Here is a 25,614-nt window from a genome sequence, read left to right as displayed (position 1 = left end):
CTTTATTCAGATTTTTAACATGACGTCAGTAATGAACTGTAATTTTTGATGAACTATCAAAATGCAGATACTCTCCATTTCCTCTTCTGCTTACTCACAGTGCAGAGCTGGGCATCGGAGGCATTTCCAGCTCCTACCACTCCTGCTTTCATGGCCCCCAGTAGGCATTGAGGGGAGTCCAATCCCAAGTGCCAGAGGGAGCTGCGGCAGTGTTGATACAGGCACAGGCACAGCCCAGCTCGCCGGACACAAAGAGCAGCAGGGCAGGGCAGGTGCCTCAGAGCATCTGTCCCTGCAGTTCCCTGCTTCCCAAGAGCCCCCATGGCACCAGGGAGTGTTGCAGGGAGTGATGGTGACAGCTTCCATTGCTATTGCTCCACACTATATCTCACGGGAGGTTCTCTACACTTAAAGCCAGGGCACTAAGCTTCAGCTCAGCTCAAACCCCTTGCTGCAGCCCCTCTACTTCTCAGGTTTTTCCAGCTGAACTAATACAGCCAGAAGGGGCTTTGCCAGCTCAACTGCATCCCTTGGTCCCAAGGGGAACTTGCCTTGTCCTTGGCCCCATCCTGCCTGGGACACCAGGATCTCAGCAAGGTGCAAGACAGTTTGGTGACTGTAGGCTGCAGGTGATGTTTTGATTCCTGAAAGGAGAGTCCACATCTCTCAAATCCTCAGGCAGGGAGAGCTGTGAAATACAAGCTGCACCTCGGAGCAGTTGTTAGAAAGCATCAGAAGGGAAAGACACTTTTTCCATCTGGTCCGTGCTGCTTGGCTTCTCAAGTCTCATTTTTACTTACAGCCACGGTGTTGGTGTTTTGTTTGTGTCTGTCTCTGATGTGCCCCTGGGCACAGCTGTGGGCACAGTGCCCACACAGAAGGAGGCTGGCAGGCAGGAGCCACAGCAGCCTGAGCGTGCCCGGGGAAGGAGCTGGCAGCTGGAAGCCATGGATGCAGGAGCAGTATCCATCCTCCCTGGCCTCCTGCAGTTTTCTGCTCTGGCCAAGCACAAGCACAAGCACAGTGAGCAGGGAAGAGTTTATCAGCTGGCTGGTTTGATCTTGTTTATGAAACACAGGCTTTTTAGTCTGTATCATAGCAAAGCTTGATTGCTTCAGGGATATTAAAGTCTCCCAAGTTTCTGGTAAGCTCCTCCAGGGAAAAGGCACGGCAGGCCATCTCACAGCTCCCTTTGCCTGGGGCACAGCTGTAACTCCAGCCCGAGGGCTGTAAAAACTGAGGCAAAAAACCTTGGAGAGATCCTGGGGAGGGCATGCAAGGGCACTTGCAGAGGCCACTGTACTCCCTTGCTTCCCCCAGCTGGCAGTGCTGTTGGAATGGAGCCACAGAAGCCCCTCCCACGACCCCATCCACCTGCTCAATTCCAGAGGCAAAGACCACATCAGCAAGATTCTGCCATGCCAGGGCTCTGCTTCTTCCTACCTAACATCCAAAGCTGTCATTTTCTTTCCCTCAAAAGCCACATCTTTGGAGACTTCCATGTGATCAGGATCGTGTATGACAGACTATTGTCTGGTATCCACATGTCCATCTATGTAAAGCATCCTCAGGGCTGAAATGTTACTCTACAATGCAGGTATGTATAGAAATAGAAACAAAGTGTTATTACTCGGAAAAAAGAAAAGCTGAACCAGAGCCCAAATTTAAAACAAATAAAAAACCAGTTTGTGTATAAAGGATTTTTATTTTGAAAAACATTTTTTCAAATTTTTGAAATACAGTGTAAAGTACAACATAGAATTATGTCTGCAGTCAGCTTATGCATGTCATGCTAGCTATTTACATGTAAATATATACAGAGTGCAGATAATTACTGAAACCACACTACAAAATAAACAGAGAGTTCAATAAGATAATTTAGTAAGACTTTATTAAATAGATATAGTTATTGATTGTATATATTTTCCTATTAAAATACCACATAGTATCTAAAGTAACCCCTATAAACTCTAATACCTCCAGAATTGCCATAAATATGATTGAAAATTGAAACTATCCATGTGCCCTGTTCAGCTGTTCTGCCCTTTGCTCCAAGAGAAACTCTTGCAGAGATTATGGTGCTATCTTTAGTGCCAGAGCTTTGATGACAATTCCCAATAAAACACTTGAAGAAAGCTCAGAGGCAAACCAGCTTTCAGCTGAGGCGTCCAAGGGTTGGAGCACTGTGCTCTACACTTAAAACAAGAAGAATAATCCCATGGTTTATTAAACACTGCCACACACAGGACAATTAAAGAACCAATATGATCCTCAGTGACTGAATTAGGATACCATGCACCTTATTAAATCAAAACAAAGCAAACTCCCAAAGCCCATGCAAAATCTTAAACCAAAAGAGAAGAGACCTCCCAATAGGTACAGACACACCCTGACTGACAGTGGACTTTAGCAGGAGCAGGAGCTGGATGGGCTGCAGCAGCAGCACCATCTTCAGGCCTCTGAGACCAGCCAGAGAGAGACCAAGGTTGTCTCTGCCTTTGATCTCTGGCCACTGAACAATTCACCCAGGCCTCTCTGCTGAAAGAAAGGACAACGCCAAGCAGAATCATGGATAATGTTCCATCTCCTTTCTAGGGGCTTCTGGCCAACAAAACTTCACTATAAATTGCCAAAGGTCTGTCTTTGACTCCACTAGAACATTGAGAGTTTCCATCAGCGGAGAAGACCCATCCCAGTCTGGAGGATGTGATCCTCAACTGGGATTTCTCTTCTTGCTGCTCAAGCCAAAATTGTGCTTTTTAGTTTCATTATTTATTCTGATGCAATCTTATTAAGTATAAAATAGGCCAGGGGAGAAAAGTTAACAAAAAAAAATCCAATTACTGCCATACAGTGCTTTTTTTGTTGTTGTAATTACTGCTCTGAACTGTAGAATTGTACAGCTTTTCCTCTCCTAACATGTCTTTCCTAAAGGCACATTACAATTCAATCCAATTATAGGCAAAGAACAGAGATTAGCACCAGAAAATATATAAAAGGAAAATAAGTTACTATCACTATCATAGAATAGTGCTGGTCAGGAAATCTGTGCATTTTTTTTCCAGAAATAATTGTACAATGAATATTATAGATTAGTTAGGGATATAAGTGATAACGATGGTTTAATTTAACAGTTTTATTACATATAAATCTAAATGCCAAAACATGGCAAGGACATTTTAATACTGAACTCACAGGAATTACACTCAAAAAAAGTAATCTTTATCATCATTAATAAAAAGTGTGAATATAGAATATTAATATACTTTACATATTTATCATACAATATATCCTTCACACTATTAGTTTGATTCATGTTGTGCTGCAACATGTATCAAAAGGTTTAACAAAGAAAAAACATGGCTAATTATATGTTGTGGGTACAGACATTATTTTCACAAGACAAACAACAACAACAATGTATCATCTACCTTGAATTCTACGTGATATTAGGAACAAACCTGCTGCATCCTTTTAAGAAGGATAGTAGTAATAATAATAATATTATTAATAATAATTTTAAAAAGTGTTTAACTTTTGCTTGTAGAGTGAGTCTGATTTCCATGAAGAATAGTAAATCACTACTATGAGCTAATTTAGTTCAGATTGCCTAATTTTCTGGTAAGTCATTATCAAAACATTATATCTCCACTTACATGTTATATGGATTTCTGATTCTTTGCTATTGTCGGAAAAGATTTTTGGTCAGGCCTGAGAGTATCATCATTAGAGAAGCTTTGGTGCTGCCCCCTACCCCACTTCGGTCTCTGCACCCCTACTTTACTCTGCTTTCTGGTTCACTGTTCAGCTCCTTGTAGAGACAAACTCCCTCTTGAAAGGCAGGGAAGGGCTGGGGCACCCACAACCCAGCAGTGAGACCATACAGAAAGTGCTAATTTGTGCTGCAGAGGAGAGTACAAGAAAAAGCACAGAGTTCCCAAAATGAAAATCCCTACTCCTGGAGAGTGAGTGGCTAACTGTAAGTAAGAATAGGCATCACATTTTTCAGATGGAAATGCCATTTTAAAGGTAAATGACTTGAAAATTATTAATGGCTAGTTTGGAAAAGGGCCTGACAAAACTGCAGAGCATTAGAGAGGAAAATACAGATTTGTTTTGTGACACATGAAAAAGCTGCAGAGCATTAGAGAGGAAAATACAGATTTGTTTTGTGAGCAGCACATGAATGGAGTCCAGTTTCTTATAAAGTTGTCTTCTCCAATCCCAATTTTGGTCTAATGTGAGATGAATGTGTGGGAACACATGAAACACCTCTCCTCCACAGGGATTCCTCCAGGTCTTTCTACAACCTTCCCCTCAGCCTTCACAGGCTCTACTTAATTAATCTGTAACTGAATTTGGCAGTTTGACAAAATTTTTAATGAACATCTTTGACTTCTTTATTTCTACAAGATGAAATAAGCATCTTTGACTTCTCTAGCTTGTACTCAGATCAGCTGCTTTCAAAACACAGTACTGGAGAATTGTGAGAGACATACAAGGGATGTGAAACTACCTAAGCTTAGGGGTTTCTTTTCCCACTTATTTTTAAATCAGGCTAGAACAAAGCAAGTAAGAGCAAACATTTTTTACGTTTTCTATTTCACAATTCCTCAAGAATTTCACAACAATTAAATTGCTCTTAAGAAGTATGAGGAGTCATCAAAGGATGTTCAATACAGGTTTGCTACTGACCCCATGCAAGAGACAGAGGCTAGGATTTTTTCCCTGGATTTTTTCCCCTGACCACTGCATTTTTTTCTGCCTGTGTGAGACGCGCTGGGCTCCCAGCCTCTGCTCAAAGTTCTGCTTCCCTTTCTGCTACTTTTGGCCTGCAGCAACATTTCTCCTGGGAAGGTCACCAGAGGCAAACCTTTTGGCAGCCTATAGTTTTTTGATTGTGAAATACAGCAAAAAAACAACCAAAATCATGTTGGTCTTCTCAGGGAAAAGGCAGTCTTAGGCATAGGTTAGACTAAGCAAACTTGGTTTGCCTTAAAATGAAGTAAGATTCAACTGGCTGAGGAAAGACCTTACTTCCTTTCACTTCTGCTCTGGGCAAATTAGATGAGCACACCCTTGTCTGCCTTCACTACCAGTGCCATTTGGAACAACCCTTCATCACAATGCACTGGGCACAGTCTGGATTTAAGATGAAGTGAAACATGTTTTGGGATTAATAAAACTGTTTAGGGTGAAGAAAAAACCCAGGGCATTCAGTCACTAATGCATGGGGTCTGTCATCAACTGCCTGCAGCCAGTCTTGCTCAGACTCCCCCTATCAAAAGACCATTTTTGGCAGCATGTTCTTCGAGCCTCTCTCTTTCTCTGATCATCACTCAATACTTGAATTAGAAGATCCTGCAGGGCTCTGCCACCGGCCTGAAATCCAGCAATTGCTCTGAAGAATTCACGCCCTACATATAAGTAAATAAAGTTCGGTTGTGCTTCTTTTTGTTGGCAATGAATCTTACTTTTCAATTTAAACAAGAGAAAGGCTATGGAAAGAAAAAAGCAGCAGGTAAAAAATTACTGATGTTTTTAGCCTTAAACAGCAGTTCTTCTTTAAACTTTCTTCAAGGAGCGTACAAGTTGGAAATCAACAGATGGTTTGTATTTTGATTTCTGCAACTGAAGAAAGAACTGAGCTTTGACAGATCTATGGAACTAAGCCTAGATAGTTCTATGAACCAGTGAATTCTTTTGGAAGCACTGGTGTTGAAGAAATACTAAGATGGAAGTTAAATGTCACAGTTTTCAATCAGGAATGGTAAGTAGCTAAGCAAGCAGTGCATGTTTTCCCTTAAGGTATACAAGAAAACTCCTCTGATTGAGAAAGCCACTTATGGTTTCAGGGGTTTTCTTCGACTTGGTTTTATTTATTTATTTTTTTGTTTTCACTCCTACCAGGAACAATCAATAGATCTTTACAACACCTTTGAAAAGTAAGGATTTTTTATTCTATGAAAAGAGAATCTTTGTCAAATCTTTTACCAGAAGTCAGAGAAATAACACTAAGTAATTTAATTGCTACATTGAGCTTTTAGCATTAATAGCTTATAAAATTGGCTAGTTCACAGGTCATTTGTCTTAATTTCAATGGAAAAAGAATGAGTTACAATTTATCTCAGGTTTCAAAACATATTGTTTTTTTTTACTGCTCACTTCACATGACTACCAATCAGTCCAGATTCAGCATCTCCTTGTTTTCTACAGATGTTCTGGGACACAGAGAGAATATTTTCCAGATGATGATTATCATAGAAATAAAAGTTGTTAATATTATCTATGCTGATACAGAAAGTACGAAAGAAATCTACTAAGTATTTGAATGAAAACATTCATTAAACATATCACATTTTGAATGAGCACTCGCTGCACAGGCAGTGTATAAACTGATACTATCAGCTGTATAAATTCTATACTATATTGTAGCTCAATGACTAACAGAAGTCACAACTTCTGATTTATGGTAAAGTCATTTCTTATTTGAAATGATTAGGATCAGTTTCAGAATCAAGATTTCTAAGGGAGAATTCAGATCACAGTAGAAGCAGTACTTACATTATGAAAAAGTCCACAATTTTCCATATTAAAAATCATAGATTACAAGAAATGTCAGAGTGCATTGCCTCTAAATTTCACATTTCTGTGAGCAACATCCTCGGACCTGAAAGTCTGCAGCTAAATAGCAATTTTTAAAAAAAAATTTATTGCTCTAGTGTTCCTTACCCATAAAAGAAGAACAGAACAACCTTTTGCAAACAATGGAAGTTACTTAAACCGAGTACCATCCTCAGCACAGAAACTGTTAACTGTTTAATCACATTCTGTTCCGTTGGCAGGGAGCTCTGTAACCTGCAGCTGCAGCATCTGAAGGAAATCTACCACTCAGCTAAGGGGCTGATCCCATATCTGTGTCAGATAAAAATCATAGTGCTTATTATTTGTTACCATGGATACCATGAAGATATTGCTGTCCACTAAAGATTACTAGAGGAAGACAACATAATTCTCAGGAACTAGTCCCGTTTTCCCTTCATAAGTTGCCTTTAACCAGCCTGGTTCCACTGATGGATACACTGCAAAAAAAACATACTATTTTTAACACTGTTAAAAAAAAACATACAATTTTTAACACTGTTAAAAACCCCATACATGCCACATACATTTATTTAGATGGTATTTATTCAAGAGCAACTGAAAAATCAGGACAAAACCTGAGAGCTAAAAAGGGAATTACGCCCCCATTTTGTGATATGGCTCAGTTTTTAATAGGTTATTTTTTAATACATAAGGCAATGTAAAACAAATCTTACCATTAGAAAATATTGCCCCCTGTGGGAAAGACAGCTCATGACTATGCTCAGCCTTACAGGAATACATGGCTTTTGCTTGTCTGAAAGAAAAAAATACAGGCTTGCAATAAATGAGATGACAAGGAAAAAGGTATACAGGAAATTAAAACCTGGGGACTATAGGAATAAGGAGATGTACAAATGCTATATGATAATGACTGGTTAAACAGCAGTTCAGAAGAGTAGAATTATAGTAGATAATAACTTCAAGCTTATGGAGTTAACAAGCATATCGTTGCAGAAAAGAGACTGACATCCCACTTAGATATTTAAACAGGAATATAATTTGGAACTTTTAAAATCAAGTTGCCATTCAAATAAATACTGAAATGAGCATACTTTTTGAAGCAAGCCATGGATTTCCTGGAAACAAATTCAAAAGTGGTCATCAAGTCATTAGAAGTCTAAAAACTTGACCTGTGAGAAACTATAGTTAATAGGTCTACAGAGGAAAATAATACTTAGAAAGTAAACATGAGACAAAATGGAGTAATGATTCAGTTCTAGAGAAGAAGGACAGAATAAGTCACCTCTTGGGGTCTGGCAGTATGATTCTGCACAAAGTACAAAATGAAGGTTTGAACATGAAGATGGAAACTCGGAGTTCTCTTTAGATTCTTGCACTTCACCTAATACCTTGACCTTAACTTACACACTCAGAACAACTTCACATGAGCCACCAATTTTTCTGAATTTCCTGAAACCCACACTGCATTAAGTGAAGATGAACTTGTTGACTATTTTACCTTTGTATGATATGATGGGGAATTGCCAGCTGAAGTTTCCTTCTAGCCAGGATTTATCTCAATGACCCAATATGTGACCTGTGGCAAAGTTTAAAATTTTCTGCATACTTTTTGAGAGTGTGTATATGCAAGTGGCATGTAATCTATCATGTCTTTCTCCCAAAATAGTGAGACAAAAGAGTTATGTGATAGACTAATTAACAGTGCCACATCATAAGCATTATCATCATTCACTTGAACCTTTAAAAGGGTATGAGAGTGGATGGACACATATAGTGTGATTCATGTTGTTTAGGGCAGAGGAAAAAAAAGCAACTTCAGAAAATGTTACCCACATTTCCTAGAAGTTCCTTCGTTCCATGACCTTATTGGGTAGATTCCAGATGAGAAAAATGCATTTTCCATTTCCTTACTTCCTATTATGGTTGTTTTGAGCCCATAATGATAAATGTACTAGCAGTCACATCAGAACACATCAGATCATAAATTCTTTTGCTTGACTACCCACAGTCAACAATACCTGAGGCTCTAATAATAGCAATAATAACTATTTTGAAAGATAAACAAGATTTAAAATTATGCTTCTGCCCTAATGACTTTTCAGTCTAGCAAGACAAAGCCAGAAGAGGAATGAACGAGGAAAAACATATGAATCTCTCTCAGATGAGTCACCAGTTAATATTATCCTACAGGAAGAAGAAAGGTTTATAAAGCCCTGGAGATGGAAGATTCAAAACCAAGCCTGAGTAAAACATGCTGGTCTGGTCTGAGCAAGGCATCCAGGTGGTTTAGGATGCAAAATATAGCATGAAAATAAAAAAAGAAGAATGACTGGAAAAGAATATTTAATCATATGGTTGGGAAGGGAGCATGGGTCTAGAGGGCTTCAAAATATCAGTCTGCTCCTACTCAAGTCCCAGCCTGGCACCTAGAGATCCTCCTGGAAGGTTGAGCCTTTTGCTGCCACCTACTCCTTCCCATTTTTTTAATGAAAATTCTTCTAATGCAGTTTCTCACTTCAGGAAACTTGACTTCCTGTGTACCTCTAAATCAAAGTCAAGAATAAGAAGCGTCAGAGATGATGTGTTGGTGCATTTCTATACAGAAGTTGAAATAAACAGACCTCAGTCCTGACTGACTTATCAAACTGCAGCATTTGTGAAAATAGTAAGAAAGCTCCTTCTCCTCTTTCAAGTGCATACTAGATTTGCCACAAAGACTGATCTCAGTGTACACAGTAGCTTAATACCTTAGTGAGGGAGACTGATGAATAATAAACTTCAAATCAGGAAATAGAAGACAGAAGTCAAAGTACCTGTAACTGGGAAAAGAGACCACAGGCTGCACAGGGCATCAAATTTTGGTCTTTCTTGTCCAACCCTAACATATGTACTGTGGTCTCTTGTCTTTCTGACTAGAAAAACCCTTTAGGGTTACAGATGCATATACTCACATATGCAAGGAGAGAAAACAGGTCAAATAACTCATTAAAAAAGAGGACACACAACTCATTATAGACATGTTGCATCATACAAAGTCAGAAAGCAGGGTTGCAACCACTGAATATAAGAAGGAACTAGGTAGGACCAGACCACTGTGGCAGTAAAATATCAAGTGCAGAATTACCTGCTGGAATACAGAAAACAACATGAGACTGCAAAACCATATCGGTACTTTTGATCTGCCATCAGTGCAAAAGACCACAACAGGTAACAGGTGCTTTAAGTAGGGTTGAAGTTACATTCTATAATGCATAGGTAAGCAGTAGCTTAACATTTATCATAACAGGGTACATTACCCATGCATATAGTCCAACAGTGTCTTGACTTGAGTATTTCCGGTACCAAACCAGGCAGCTTAAAAATAGTTTCTCTTGACTTGTACTTGGCCCTGCATATATTTATTGGTTAGCAGAGTTATGAACACAGAAGGCCTTTCTACTAAATGATCAGTTGTAATTACCATAATTTCTATGTACTTCAGAATAAAAAAAACCAAAAATAACAAAAAAAAAAAAACCAAAACAAAAAACAGCAAAGGCTATTTTGCAGTTTTAAATCAGTCTTCATGTTGAATTTAGCCTTCAAATGCAGCTGAATAATAGCTGGCTCTGAATTGCAAAATCATACTTAGACTTAAGCAGCACTGTAAGAACAGCTGAGCTACTTCTGATTTTTTCCACATTCTCTCTGCTAACCTCTCATTTTCCATTCTCCTTGCTCCTGTTGTTCTTCTGCCTTCTTATGAAGGCTGAAGTAGAGGAGCTATTCAGCCTTTCAGTGTTTTTGGCTTTGTTATCCCCTCTCCACATCCATTACCAAACTGCTACTTTTTCCTTTGTCAGATTTTTGCTTCTTACATGCTTTTTATATACAGATAAAGGTGGCACAGGCTCTGAAGGAACAACAAGGGAGAGTTTGAAAGATGGAAGTAATACAAAATAAGAAAAGGAACAGTGTTGAAGATGAAATGCTGCAGGACTGGTGAAGCAGTCATTGCTTTCAACTTAGGGAACTGGCTTAAGAACATTTCAGACCCTTCATTTATACTTTTCTTCCTTAAATTATTGCCCTGATCTTTTCACATCTCTTTCCTCCTCTGCCACCCTCCTTTTTGTTCATCTTACAGTTCATGGTACTACACAAAACAAGAGCCTTGATTCCCGAAAGCTTCTTCTCTCACAAAATCAGTAGGCCTTTGCAGGAGAGCTTTTTTCCCTCCCCTGCTACATCTGCCAGAGAGGACAGACACATTCCATGGCCACACATTTCAGCATGTTGGCATCTTCCTTTATATTTGTGCTACTTTTGGCTACTACTTCTGGATTCATGGATTGACATATTTTTTTCATTGCTCAACAGTTCTGGTAAATTGTGGGTTTATCAGTGAGTAAATCTCTGTTCTGTCTCAAAGAATTTGAAAAGTTGGGACTGCGAGAAGAAAGACAGATGTTTTCATACATCTATTTACTTGTATGCTTTGTCTATTAATTGTAATGGGAATATTAATGTATAGAAGATACTGCTTCCTAGACAAACACTTACTAGAACATTCAAATTTCATTTAATATAAAGTTGAATCAAATTCATGAAATAAATGCAAACAATTGTGAAGAAAATGCCAATACTTTCTGCTGCACACTATCAAGAAGAAAGGTCAACAGTTTCTCCAGCACCAAGGCATGGGAGGTGTGATGGTAAAGACAGAAATCCTGATCAAGTTAATCCTAAAGTTTCTAAAGTAGATGTTATTCCAGACCTGCTTATATGAGCAAATTACCATAAACCAGCAGGTTTGCTACTCTGCTGAAGCCATTCCATACAAACAGCTGTGTAGAGAAAGTACAGCACCCTCATCCTAATTTAAATCCTGGTAATTTTCTCTTGTATCTGTGTCCTTAAGCAGACAGCTGACCTGAGCCTCTCTCACAATTCCCCCAGGTAAACAGAATAACCAGACTGGCTCTGGTTCTCTGTGAAATTTAGCTTTCTTTTGAAGAAAGGATGAGCTTAGTAAACCAAAAAAAAATTCACATGCCACATGATGTTGTCCAAAAGAAAAAAGCTCCAACACTTCTCTTTCAATCTCTGAAGCCAGCAAAACAGAAAGAATTTTACAGAATGTTAAACAGTTTGTAGCACTTACCGTCCTGAAGAAACCTGTTTAAGTGAACCAGCACTTTCAAACAACTGTGCTCTTGCAGCCACTCTGAAAATAAATGCAAAGCCTTGCTTTATACTACACACACTAGTTTCATTTCTAATCATCTAATGACATGGACACATTTGAATTTGCTTTTTTAAATTATTCACTTACGTCCCTATTCACCAGAATTTTTAAGGGTGTAACCTAACTGGGGAAACAGACTTCCACATGCTCCAGTGCCATGCTGAGTTACCAATGGAAACCTCAACCTCTTGTGTTTAGAACTATATTAATGGATGGCCAATAGATATATTGGAAATGCTTTTACTGAAAGTCTATCACTATCAGGCTGGAACTCTGAGCTGTGCAGAATTCTCTGTTTAAGTAAGACACAGGAGTCTGTGAAACGACAGTGATCCCTTCCAGATACAAAGTGGAGAGGCTGAATGATATCGTGCAGTATTTGAAAACAACTTGATGCTCTGCAGATCTGGAAATACTTGTTCATGAGGACAGAGATATTCTGGGTCAAAGTCAGATCAGGAGAGATCTGACTTTTCAGTTTTCTGAAAGCACTGAGAAACATTATTAACCCGAATCTCAACAGGCTAAATCATAATCTTTATCACTTAGAACTATCTTACTTTCAGCATTTAAGAAATAAAACTAAACAAAAACCAAACCAAACCCCAGCTGTTAAAAATCAACCATTTATCATGCAGCAACTGAAGACACTTTGGAGCTGAAAGCTGGTTTTGTTTTCTTTTTCCTTCCTCCAATTTTAGATTTCCACAAATAAAATCTGATGGTGTTTCTGAGATAACCACATAGACAGTAAATAGCATTTCTGCTCCTTGAAATATTAATTCCAGAAGTACCAGAGATAGTAATACTAATCATTTTCCTAGGAAGAATTTCTACCTTGTCTCCAGTCTAATAAAGTCAATGGTAGTCTTTCAACTGACTTAAATGGACTTTGCCCCATCTCCTTTGTTTACAAATTTAACAACACTAGATAAATAATTAACAAAGAGGAATATTAAAATCAAGTATTCATGCATACTTTTTCAATTACTTAGGAACATTTCTGCAATCACTTTATAATAGGCAATACGGTAACAACACAAATCTCCAAAGGGCCTTAATGACTTACACAGATCCTGGTCTTTGATAGCCATTACTTGATGCAGTATCTAATCTTAATCTCCTGCACATTTTGGGAGGCAAATCAGGGTTTGGTGTAGCCTTTAGTGTATCTTTGGTATCTGTTGAAGATAAGCTCTGTATGGATCCACTGCAGCTTTTGTTACCTAAAGAAAACATCAATTTATAGGGAACATTAAAGCTGATTTGAAGTTGTTACCAAACATGTATAACTGTGCAGAGCAAAGGTTGTGCTGTGGTTGTTGAGGGTTTTTTTTAGGAGTCAAAACAGGTAGAGAAACTATTTACTAAGAGCAAGAAGAACCATCTTTCAGATGGCCAGGAGAAAAGAATCAACCAAAAGAATGAGGAAAGGACACAAAAACTGAGAAAGATAAAAAATTATATTGCAATTACATGGCTAGATAGTACAATCACTAAAAGGTGACAATGGAAACATTTATAAAGCAGCCCTTTGCATAAAAGTGAAAAAAACTCACAGGGAAATGGCTCTCAGGAAATCAACTGATCAAAGCAGTCTGAAATCAGGCTACAATATTTTTTATGAATTAACATTTTGATATCCACAAAAGCTTCATGAAGTTTAAAAAAATACACATAGGAATAAATGACCATGATTTGCCTTAAACAATTTTCACTGTAACTTGATAAAGCAAATCCATATGTGTACAGACAGTATAGCACACAAAAGAAGTCTTTTGATGAATATAAGCTATGTCTACATGTGTCCTTCCAGGCAACTTATCAATGGACCATGCATATCCATGGATGCTCTGCAAGAAGAAAACTGCAACTGTTTCTTGCCCTATGCCAAAGACCAACCAATGCTTAATAATGCTTTAAAAACTGTCATAATATAGAGATCCCAAAATACAAGCACAATACCTCTATATTACTAATATTCATAATATATAGTATTATTCTATAATACTGTTATACTATATATATTCTATAGTACTCAAATTATAGATGAATCATAGGAGGATAGAGAGTGATCTAAATTTGAGAAACTTTTTTTTTAAGCTGTGTGAACTGTGAGGTTATAAGCAATGGAAATATGTCAGAAGTAGTTTCAAAACTGAAACAACATACCACAAAAATTAAAAACAAGCAAACAAAGAAACAATACTAATGAGTATCATTCGCTTTCAGACCCAGCTCTTGTTTTTTGATGCATAAGTTAACACTGGTGTGATAAGAGACCTTGGAAACTACCTTCAGCTGATGGAATGGATCTAAGGGAAGATGCTGAAGACCTTTTCAGCCCAGACAGACTGTAGGAACTCTTTTTGGTCAGGTCTGTTGGTGGAGAGGCATTTTCTGGTCCAGTGACAGAAGCTACACTTTGGCAGTCTGATTCCACATCTGTTTTGGTTGCATCCTCCTTTGATGAGGATTCTGGACTTGTAGTCCACAGGCCTGAACTTTTCTGGCCATTAGAAGAAGCAGGAGAGGCAATCCATGGAATCCCTCCCGATTTCTCCCTTGGCTGTGAGGGCGTGCACTTGGTGGTGCTGTTCTGCTCTGAGGAGTGAGAAGACAGAGATTCGATGCTGCCCATGGGAGTGCTGTCGGGGCTACTGCTGTACGAGTCACCTAGGGAGGAGGCAGGGGAAGGGAGAGTGAGTGAAAAACAAAATCTGCATTTTCTAATCATGTGCATTTCTTTCATGCCACTTTTAGCTATTTTGTACCTTACTTGTTATCAAATTCATTAATCTGTGGTTTCCTGCAGAAAGAACACAACTCTTTTTCTTATTTACAACTTGAAGACTCATGTTGCCTGTTAACAAAGTATTAGTCCCTTGAAAGTTGTAGATTGGCTGATGCATTTTGTCAGATGCATTTTTTATCATTCCCTACCATATGAAACCTGTACACCTTTTCTCACCCCATAGAGATTTCCTTTATTTCCTGAAATATAATTGTGTCTGTGCTTCATTTAAATGATGACTTAAAACCATCTAGTACTCTGAAAATGTTGTTGCCAGATGCCTTGGCTCCCTCTTAACTGCTACACCTAGAGGTATTTGGTAAGAAGAGTACCTTTGTTTCTATCTCAGCGTTTCAGGGCACAAGTGAGATACTAATTGCAACTTGTTTACAGAAGTGCTGAGTTTCAGCAAAACACAAATGAGAGAGAGCTGTTGGATCAGACCTAGTGGCAATCAAACTGCCTCCAAACATAGCATCATAGAAGTCATACAATCATTTGGGTTGCAAAAGACCCTCAAGATCATTGAATCCAACCTTTGACTGAACACCTCCATATCAACTGAAGCATGGCACTAAATGTCACATAATTTCTTGAATACTTTCAGGGATGGTAATTCTACCACTTCTCTGGTAAATCTGTTTCAATGCTTGACAAGCCTTTCAGTGAAGAAATTCTTCCTGATCTCCAACCTGAAGCTCCCCGGCATAGCCTGAAGAAGCTTGCATACACTCTGCGAAATACTTGCACAGAAATAGCCCTTTTTTATACTGGTATTCGTTCATTGTAGTTGCACAGTGAAAAACACCCGAAACTTGCCCAGTTTGTCCTCTGGTGAATGTAACTGACTGTTCCTTTGTAACTTCGTACTTGGGACCCCATATCATTCACACTAGTAACCCATGTGCAGGGAGCTATTGTTATTTAGTATTTAAACTGTCCCTGTCAGGAGAAAAGTAACATTACAGACTTCAGAATTATTACAGATCCTCAAGAACTGATGCAATTTAACTGTGGATTGATTTACTGAACCAGACTCATATAAATGTTTTTGAGGAACCAAGGGACACAGAAATTCTTTAGGAAATTTGTTGCAGTAGTGGAATTATTAACGGCTTAAGCTTTTATAAAGTTTCAACACTCCTTACAGGACAAGCCAGTAAGTAAAAAAGTAATGACCCAAATGGATAAGAATGAATGAAGCAAACCAAATGAAGCAAACCTTTTTAATTACATCTATATAATATTAAGTAAGCATTCTAAACAAGCAATTCATTATAGATATAACTCCCTGCTGATAAACAGTAAGCCATATGATGAGTATACTGCTTCTCCCAGGAATATTAATTTGTTTCCATTCCAGAAAACCTAAGAAAGTTTCGGTGGTTTTGGCAGCTGAGGCAGTGGCTGACTTTGAAGCAATGACCACAGTTTCATGCATGTGAAGAAAGCCAAGTAATGGTTTTGATCTCCAGTCCTTTGCTGAATTACATTTGTTTTAGGAGGATATAATGTTTAAATGATGTTGAACACTGTATGCAACGCAAGATTTGTCTATAACCAAACATCCTTCCTCATCAGAGGAGTGACGAATGCAGTCAGTCAACAGTGCTGCTGTGACTCATACAGGTTAAAAAGCTGATGCTTATGATCATTGGAATACAGTATCTATAGGATATTATTCAGGCAAAGTTAAGAGATGACATAAAAAGCAAGATAACCAGTATGCAATGACAAACTTACTGTCAGGATCTGCTAGACATGGTGTGTACCTTCCTTTGGGTTTACGTGAGCCTGTGGAGAGACAAATTGCTCTTGTTCTTCTTGAGCTCGATCGGGACTGAGGCTGGGGAAGAGGAATATTGGGGTCTGGTGCTGTATGAAATATCTGCATGATTAAAAAAAAGGAAAAAATGACATTACACAACAGAGGTACTCTTACACTTTCATTATTAATCCATTTGTTTTCCTCCCCACAGTGCTTGAAATTAACACTATCATAGCCTCATACATTACAAAAGAGTAAAGTCACAGAATATAAGCTTTGCTTTGATCTCATTTTACAACTCAAGAACCACAATACTGAGCTGTACTTAATATCTGTATTAATTTGTTGAAATAGATTTATTTTCTAGCTCTTGTAAAGAAGAGCTTAACAGTTGAAATTGTAAAACAAAATAGGTGCCTACTAATGACTCTTCACCAAGAAGTAATATATTTTTCAAAATATTATGACAAAGTTGATTTTTGCCTCTGTGTTCCAGAGAAAGTTTTTATGGATCACAGAAATATGTCACAGTCATAACTTATTACAATCAAATTTGGATTTCAGAAAGCTTTATTTGACCAAACAAGTCAAGTTTAATGAGGAACAACTTTACGATTCAGGCATCTCCTGGTTCTTATCTTTTACATACCACTGCTACCACTTGGTCAATTTCGCAATTTGTTGCTACAGAAAAACTCAGTTTTTAACCACGCTATGCCAGAAGGCATCTCTGAAAGGACTTCTGGGCACTCTAGCTATAGGGCATTCCCAAAAGAAGAGGATTCAAGCCATGAAAAGACACCTTTGTGCCATTAATAGAAGTGGAAAAAAGCAACTGTACTTCCACAGTAGGAAATACTTTGGTGGACTTCTTGAGATGCTCTCAGAGTACATCCAAACTGTATTAAGCACTAGTGAGTAGTACATCAATATAAAAACAGATCTGTAGACAGAGAAATAGAACAGGAGTGACTTTGGTTGTGCAGTCATGGTCTTTGCGTTGAATGAGCTCTGATCTTCTGGAGAAGAAATTCAGTGTTGGAAAAATGCAATATATATGTTCTGCAATCAGAGCCAAGAAGGCTATCAGGTTCATAACCCTTTTGAGGAGTCCCTATGAAATATAACTGATGATACCAAGCTGTACTGTCAGCACCTACTGATCAACCAGGGATCCTGGTATTGACTGGGAACTGCCCCTTAGCTGAGTAATATGTAATGACAGAAACTCAGACTTTTTTCACTTTGTTTTGTCAGTCATCAGAGATGACATAGCTCAACTAAGATCCCCAGAATAAAATTGCTTTTGACTACTTAGTAAAGGAGGTCTTGACTGAATTCTGAATTCTCGGCTGAATTCTGAAATCAAACAGTTTAAAATTAAAACAAAAAAACTGGGGAGGCCTTTCAGTGAAACTGATACCAGCAGTGGTAGTGACTGAAAGTGAGTGTGTAACATTTCCTGCTCAAGTCCTTCTCAACCCTTCTACTGACTAATCTCCACTATGCAGCTGACATGTCCCCTAAGGACATAAGTGGCCAGAAACACCCTGACCTGATGCACTTAGAGCAGAATCTGTGCATTCACCTAGAGTGAACCTTCATACAATGGCAGCAAGAAAGAGCTGGAGCAGTCAGGACAGAAGTTATGACCTTGTCTTTCTGTTTTTAGATTCAGGAAGCAATCTTCACTAAGCAACTGAAGATTCAGAACAATGCCTTCAAAGCATGGAAAATTATGTCTTGGATTTGTACCTTGCACAGCAATGAAAGACTTGCTAGGAACATAGATCCATAGCATGGAGTGGGAAGAAGCTATTATTTCTAATAATGACCTTCTGCACATTTTGGACTCTTTATTCTTAAGGACTTCATCTTGGTAATGAAAATGAGATCTTAGTTCCACTTCATAACAAAACAGGTAATCTCTTTCTACCTTTTCATAATGCTCTATCAGAATTTCAACGACGATATTCTGAAATTTAATGTTCATCATAGCAGCCACGGTTTCTTCTTGTGCTCTCATCAGAGTTGGTCCAAAGATAACACCAAGGTTGGATACAGTCATTAGATTTTGTTGACTGTGCAATGATACCCTTTAAATGAACACAAACAATATGTGATTTAATTGCTGTACTAAACTACAATTTTAACAGGCAATAACTTGCTAAGACTACTACTTTCACAGGATCTCAAGTTCATGCCTCCCTTTAAAATACATTTTTAAAACTTTCACTTACACTAGAATCAAAATACAATGTAGTACAACTACTATGTTTCCATTACGGCTCCTGTCATGCAATAACTTAATGGATAATGAGTATGTCCTCCTAGAGTAGTATTTCAGTTCCTGATATACCTGACAGGGAAAGGCAACTGTATTTGGAGATCTACACAGAGAGACTGAGAACACCTAAAGTTTAGAAGTCTTAGGGCAAGCAATATCTCTCTCCAATGATTGTACAGGTCCTTATATACTTTCGACTGGATTGACTGAAAATGCTGTGTGGTAACAGATATCTACCACATACCTTAGTGTTCACGTAAAGGAATGAAGCTTAGTCACTGAAAACACTTAATTTGCAATACAATCTCTTTATTAATTTGATGGAAACATGGGGTCAATGGATTAAGTGAAATTATTGTTTCTGTGTGATAGATAACATTAGATGATCATAATGACATCTGGCTTTAAAATATATTAACCTTTTACTTCTGTATAGTCTGTTATCACATACTTTACCTTTTCTGCTTTTTTTTCTTTTTAATGTAGAATCTAAAAGCTTAGTTTTCCCAATAATTTATCAGATAATTAAATCTCAGTCAGTAATACTCAATGCCCCATTTTTCCCCTTACTACTAAGATTTGACAATTAAAAACTGTATCATCATAGATCCTTTGAAACAACTGCTAGTGATTCCCCAGTCACAGATGCCCTAATGCCTCATTTCTGAGGAATATTATGCCAAGTCACGATTTTAAAATCACCTTTATGCATAATTTGTTGAACCTGTTATCAAATGGAACTTATTAATGAGGTATTTTTCTCTTCCTTCTCACTGCCATCTGCTACTGTGGTCAAGCTGAGCATTCTTAGCCATTTCCTACGCAATTAAAATAATTATTTCAACTTTTAAAATTAAGAAATAGTAAAATCTATAAAACATTCCCTTCATATTTGGGACAAGAAGGTTTTATCACCCCATTTCCATCAAGTAGGAGAAATATGGGAAAGGGTTTTGTGTAGGAAGCAGCAAAATTATAGACTGCAGGAAAACAAATGCCTATCTTCTTACATATTTCTTATATTGCTTCAATAAGTTATCTCAAAACTTTCCGAATTGTTACCTCAGACAGACAGACAGAGATCATTATTTGGAAGACACATCATGAAAATTACTCCACTGTTAAAGCACATCTTTAGCTTAATCTAACTTTCTCTGAAACATATCTTACGTTTATCTTAGATGACTAAGGGTCTTTTCGGAAGTCCACTAGTATTTTAATGAAACTAGAATGTTGAAAACTCAGCTTTAGATATGCTATTAAAAAATTAAGAAAAACCCCTCCCTTTGGAATGTTACTCTGCTGTGTGGTGCACAGTAACTGTAGACGTCTGTTACACAAATACTACAATCTTATAGCATAAGAGAGAAGGTAGCGTTTGTCTGGTGTTTGGGTTTCCTTGGTTACAAATTTGGGAGCTTGGCTAATAAGAGAAATGGTGACTTCAATAACATTGCAGCGGGAAAGGGCTTTCTACAATGCATTTCAAAGGCTCCATTTCTTGCAAATGAGAAAGAACCCAGGGCTGTAAATGGATCATTTTGATAGCCACTTTCCCCTGACCTGCTCCTACTGGCGCTGAGCTACAGCACAGACACAAACTGAAGTAATCATGCACTTCAGGTGGCTATAGGGCATTCTTGGAAATGCCATTGCTTTCTGCTCAGAATCTCTTAATTTGATGCATCACCAGCAAATTTGTGATACTGCCAGACTGCAGACTCTCAACTGCCTACCACAAGTTGTTAAATCATAACAAAGAATGATTCATTCTTTACACTAGACATAATTTGACTACATGGTTTAAAAACCAAAAAATAAGTTACCCATGTGAAAGTAGCACCAAACTTGCCATGTTTGCCTAGCTACTGACTATGTATCCATGCAGTATCACCCCTCTCCAGGGTGTTTTTCAGGATTTGCCAGTTTTGTTTGTTTGTTTTTAGTATTATCTACATCCCACATCTGATCCTATTTAAATTTGCATCGTAACACAAAAGTCAAGCTAGGCAAAGACCTGAAGACTTAAACCAAGAGGAAAAATAACATTTTCCTTATTTTATAACCCAAAACTACAGTATTTTTACTTTGCTGCAAAAGCATTTATGAGAAAACTGAACAGCTAAAAGAAATATAGGGAAGGAATTATGCACTTTGAAACTGGATTTTCAACAAAAGAATGATGAAAACAGGAAGCTGGATTTTTTTTCTCCCAAGTTTTCCCATTTCCATAAAATTAGGCACTTTACCTGCCATTTATTTGTTCTTTGATAGGAATGATAGGAAAAAGATGAGGGAGGAAGATGGCTAATACACTCAAGAGACTAATTTTAAATTCAGTCTCATTAGAATTGCTAGCATAAACAACAGCTGGCAAATACTATGGAAATTAGAAGGGGTGAATTTTATGTTGGAAAGAAAAGCACTGCAGGCACTCAGTGTAAAATTAAGATTACAACTCTATGAAATGAGAATCACAACAAAGATGAGAAAAGCAAAAGTTAAAGAGAACAATTAAATAAGGGAATACTACAGGTATGCTTTTCTTTGGAATTGTGTCTGAGATTACGCTGAGAATAAAGAGAAAAGAAAGGAAAAGAAGAAAGTAATGCTTGCCTAACAGTAGTTGCACTGATAAGTAAGTCAGTTCCTATGCTTATATATTCCTTGAATTTTGAATATTCCAGACAAGCAGCTTTTACAAAATTATTACTCCTTCATTAAATACTTTCACATTCTTGAGGGTTCCAAAGGAGTAGGTATTGTATTTTTTAGTTAATTAAACAATTCTGTGAGTAAAGAAACTTATAAAACTTTTTTCCATCTGGCTCTCTGTGTCAGCCCAAGTATAACAAGAGGCAAGGTCTGCCTAATCAGGTTTTGCAGTGAATGCATTTACAGCAGCTTGCTATAGTGCTAGTCCTCCAGGGGCTAATGACATAATGGGCTAAAACCATTTTTTTAGGGCTAAATGATTTCCTGTCAAAGAAATGTTCAAAGTTCTCGTTTCTGTAACAGGAAGCATAACCGTACTAGGTTCCACTGTAGACAGCTTACTGCAGCCTGTAGCTCAAGCTGTGATCAAAAAAGCAAAACATCTGGGATGTAGTGAATTGAATGAAAACTACATGGACTCTTCTCATGTCTTCTAAATGTGTGAATCATGTGAGCCTTATTTGAACAACTATTGTTTCACTATACACATTCCCAGATGACTGATAAATGTACTATACAGCATCCGAAATCAGAAAGAATAATACATATTCAAAAGTATTGAGCAAATACCAGTAAAAACTACAGAAACCTAAGACAATAAAAACTTGTCTTTTTTTTTAATCTCATGTGAAGTGAGATTTTTAAGCACATGTCAAGTGTAATTCATTTAATTAGTTACAAGTCCTGTAGTAAGAACATGAATGAAAACATTGACTAGGTTGATTTTATAAACATTGTCTGCCATCTTGGTAACACTTAATGTTTTTATTCTGTTTCTACAGAGAGTATTATTCCAGTTGAGAACAGCATTTTAGAAATCAAATGTAACTTTGAGTGTCATTGTTTCGACACAGAAAATGGATTAAGCAACACTGACAAATTTAAAGCAGAAATGATAACATATTACAATAATACCAAAGAGAAAAATAAAAAATAATTACTTGACCAAGTGCTTAATAAGGATGTCCAGCATCTCTCTGTTCTTTTCTGGTAATTTATGCACAAGTGCATGCACTGCTTCAACTCTGTAGTTCTGATCATCCGACTCTATTAAACAGAAAACAAATTGTTGATAAATCAGAACATATGCTAAGAAGTGATTAAAAATGGCATCAGTGCCTGTATGCTAACACAAACATGCATTAAGAGGAGCCAAACAAAATTAGCTTTCAAATGTTGAGGAAAATTTGATTATATTTATTACACTGTGAAATCTGTATTTCAAGTAACTTGCCTAAAGCAATTACTATCAATACTGCAACCAACAAATTAATGGCAGTATTGACTTGATGTACCATTTCAGTGAAGTCTAAGATTTAAACTAAGAAATATAGATTAAAAGAGCTAAAATTATTTTGTGTTTTTTATTCTTATCAAGACAAGAGAAAATGGAGAAATATCTTCAAATTCTAAACTGAAGTAATAAGAAAAATGATCTCTGCTATCTCTGTATCCTTACTTCATTTGTGAAAAGGAGTTCAGATTTGACCTTTCTGATTTCTCAAGGCAAGCTACGAAAATAAAGGTCTCTGGATGAGAGGGATGAATGTTACAAAAGAATTATCAGCCTATATAAAACAAACAAACAAACATCTAAATGAGGGTTCAAAACATGCAGAAGGCAGTCACACAGAACCACTAAAAGGATCAGAACAAACCACTGAACAGCTTCATCTAGTGTGACTTCTCTGTTTTGAGGGCTGGATCACTGCATATTAGAGCAAGAAGAAAAGTAAAGATAGTGACTAACTATATTAGGGGTTAGAAACAATGCTACTTTCATGAAAGAGTATTTATCATTTACTTACTAACAGCAACAATGAAATCTTTGTGCAGCTTGAAAGTCATCAGTGGTTCTGAAAGACACCTGATTGTCAAAAAAACAAATTTTAAATTTAAAACAGACTCATAATCAAAGTTTTATGAGTGTGATTATGATAGCCCTCAACATCTGCACAATGCTCTACTGGTCCTAGGAAATCCAATTCAGTGGTGACTGATTACCAGTAGTATAAAACTCAGTCACGTACACTGTCTAAAAATCAATTTGAATTGAATCTGGTGTCACCATGTAAGTTAATAAGGAAAATGTTACTTCACCACAGAGCCTCAATATTTCCTGCCTTCCATATTGCAGGACAGGATATACAGCTGGTATAATATGGCATATAGCTGATATAACATAGACATGGTATAATGGGCTGCAGAAGCAACATTTTGCCCAATAAATGCAAAAATATGATGAAATTTAGGACTGAAATTCTGATCTGAGAGATTCTAAAAGAGTAATCTTCTGAAAGGCAGACTGTGAATTGCCTTACAGACAGAAACACACAGCTACTGCTTGCTCACTCATGTCCTAATTTCATAAACACAGTAGCTACAATGACTTGTGCTTCTGAAGATTATATTATATTATATTATAAATTTCTTCAGCCAAAGCCAGTCTTTTCAATGAAATGTACATGAGCATTCTGCTATAAATCCTAGGCATGTTTTCCAGGTTAATAGGGATTTCTGATGCTGCCCTTTGTTGGGTGACTTAAATAGGAAATCTAGATTTGTAGAAGGCACGTACACCCACCATCTTGGTTGCATACTTTTTATTACGTCTCTTTGAAACACTATATATTGACATTCAAAAGAGTTATCTCAGAAATACCATAATTTTTGAATATTCTCTTATCAGCAAAAATGACAGGAGGGGTATTTTATTTGTGAAGATATTAAGAACATAAGATTAAAAAAAATCTATCCTTTTTCTAGGATTTTTATTCAACCATAATGTCATGAAATTTTATGGTACACAACTTAAGTGATTCACAAAGAAAAGACTGAGCACAACATGCTTTGTGGTTAACATAAAAAAAATTAAATAAAAACATACAATTAATTGAATTTAGGGCAATATATGGCAGGATTATCTTAAAAAGGTGTAAGGTATGTCTTATTATACATAATCACAGGAATATTAAGCAGGATAATAAAATACTCATTTATTGCCATGGCAATTGATACAAGAAATGTATCCAAGACATATTAACAACCCAAAGATTAATGGGCCAGAAAAGGAATACTGAAGCTGTTTGGGATCATACTTACCTGAGGTAGTTTTTTAGTCCACTTGTTATTGTTTTATTGTCCCAAATTTCCATATCAATATCCATATCAGGAGGTGATTTAGGAGCTGGTAGAAATATGAATTAGGATTTTGTTACAGTTTGACTAACATATTAACTAGAAAAGCAGCAAAACAGAAGCTATTAGATCAGCCATTTAGCTCAACTAATTATTTATTTGCTAGACTAATCACGAATCTGATCAATTTAAACATTCTCATCTCTGTCAAATTATAAATAAAAATAAATTCAGTGCTCATAGTTAGTAACCATAAACATTAACTATGCACTGTACCAGTGTTAAGTAAGCCTAAGTCCACAGAGATTTGCTAATTCATTTGTCTCAGACATGCAAACACAAGCACCAGAGAGATCAATTAGCAAGAAAAGTGAAAGACTGGAACAAATGTCTATTCAGGTGAGCCATGATGTGTTATGGAACTAAGCTGTGGAGAACTTGTGGAACAAGCCAAATATATATCAATAAATAGAACTTTAAAGCCATAAGAAGAAAAGTATTTTCATTAGTAATTTTGCTCATGTGTAACATGTAGAAGTGAATACTAATGCACACAATAAACTGCAGATGAATCACTCATTTTAAGAGTGCAAACTCAATTCAGTGGCAGCCAATGCACATACAAAATTGTGAATATTGTGACACACTCTTCTGAGCACAGCAGTTGAGGAGAAAGGGATCACAGTGCACAATGACAAAAGTTCACTTCAGATACTTACAAAATATGGTATTCATCAGCTTTTGCACCTTGGAATTTACACCACCTATTCTGTACAGCCCCAGGATTGTAATACCTACATTGGGAAAACACAGATGAAAAAAAATTAAAATAATGAAAATATGGTTATTTCAATATATGCTGATGCATTCTTGGTGTATGTTTTCAAAATATATAAATGTATTCACGAAAAACTGTACCATTACATTCTTAAGTACTGCTTTACCCTACTGCAATCTCTTGTGGGATATTAACAAATTCATTCAACTGAGTCTACGCTACCATACACTAAGCATAATTTTACATTAACAGAACCCTTCTGCATAGAAATGACCCATATTAGCAAACAACAAGGTGATGG

At 37.1% G+C, this 25,614-nt stretch overlaps 1 protein-coding gene across 2 annotated transcripts in view; it reads right to left on the bottom strand.

The window, feature by feature from the left end:
• Positions 1 to 1,685: 1,685 nt before the first annotated feature.
• Positions 1,686 to 25,614, bottom strand: part of ARHGAP42 (Rho GTPase activating protein 42) — a 138,669-nt gene continuing 114,740 nt past the window's right edge. For both annotated transcript variants that reach the window (XM_032747579.3, XM_030269749.4), the window contains 11 exons: positions 25,255 to 25,329; positions 24,500 to 24,584; positions 23,206 to 23,264; positions 22,339 to 22,444; positions 18,332 to 18,491; positions 16,371 to 16,515; positions 14,129 to 14,509; positions 12,903 to 13,059; positions 11,750 to 11,812; positions 7,320 to 7,399; positions 1,686 to 7,082 (listed from right to left, as the gene is read on the bottom strand). In XM_032747579.3, the coding sequence (XP_032603470.3) occupies positions 6,994 to 7,082; positions 7,320 to 7,399; positions 11,750 to 11,812; positions 12,903 to 13,059; positions 14,129 to 14,509; positions 16,371 to 16,515; positions 18,332 to 18,491; positions 22,339 to 22,444; positions 23,206 to 23,264; positions 24,500 to 24,584; positions 25,255 to 25,329 (1,400 nt within the window). In that variant the 3' untranslated portion in view covers positions 1,686 to 6,993. The remainder of the gene's footprint in view (positions 7,083 to 7,319; positions 7,400 to 11,749; positions 11,813 to 12,902; positions 13,060 to 14,128; positions 14,510 to 16,370; positions 16,516 to 18,331; positions 18,492 to 22,338; positions 22,445 to 23,205; positions 23,265 to 24,499; positions 24,585 to 25,254; positions 25,330 to 25,614) is intronic.

The sequence above is a fragment of the Taeniopygia guttata genome, chromosome 1 (genome assembly GCF_048771995.1).
Source record: "Taeniopygia guttata chromosome 1, bTaeGut7.mat, whole genome shotgun sequence".
In the NCBI taxonomy this organism is placed as follows: Eukaryota; Metazoa; Chordata; class Aves; order Passeriformes; family Estrildidae; genus Taeniopygia; species Taeniopygia guttata.
The sequence above is the reverse complement of the archived record's forward strand: the minus strand, read 5'-3'. Positions and strand labels throughout refer to the sequence as shown.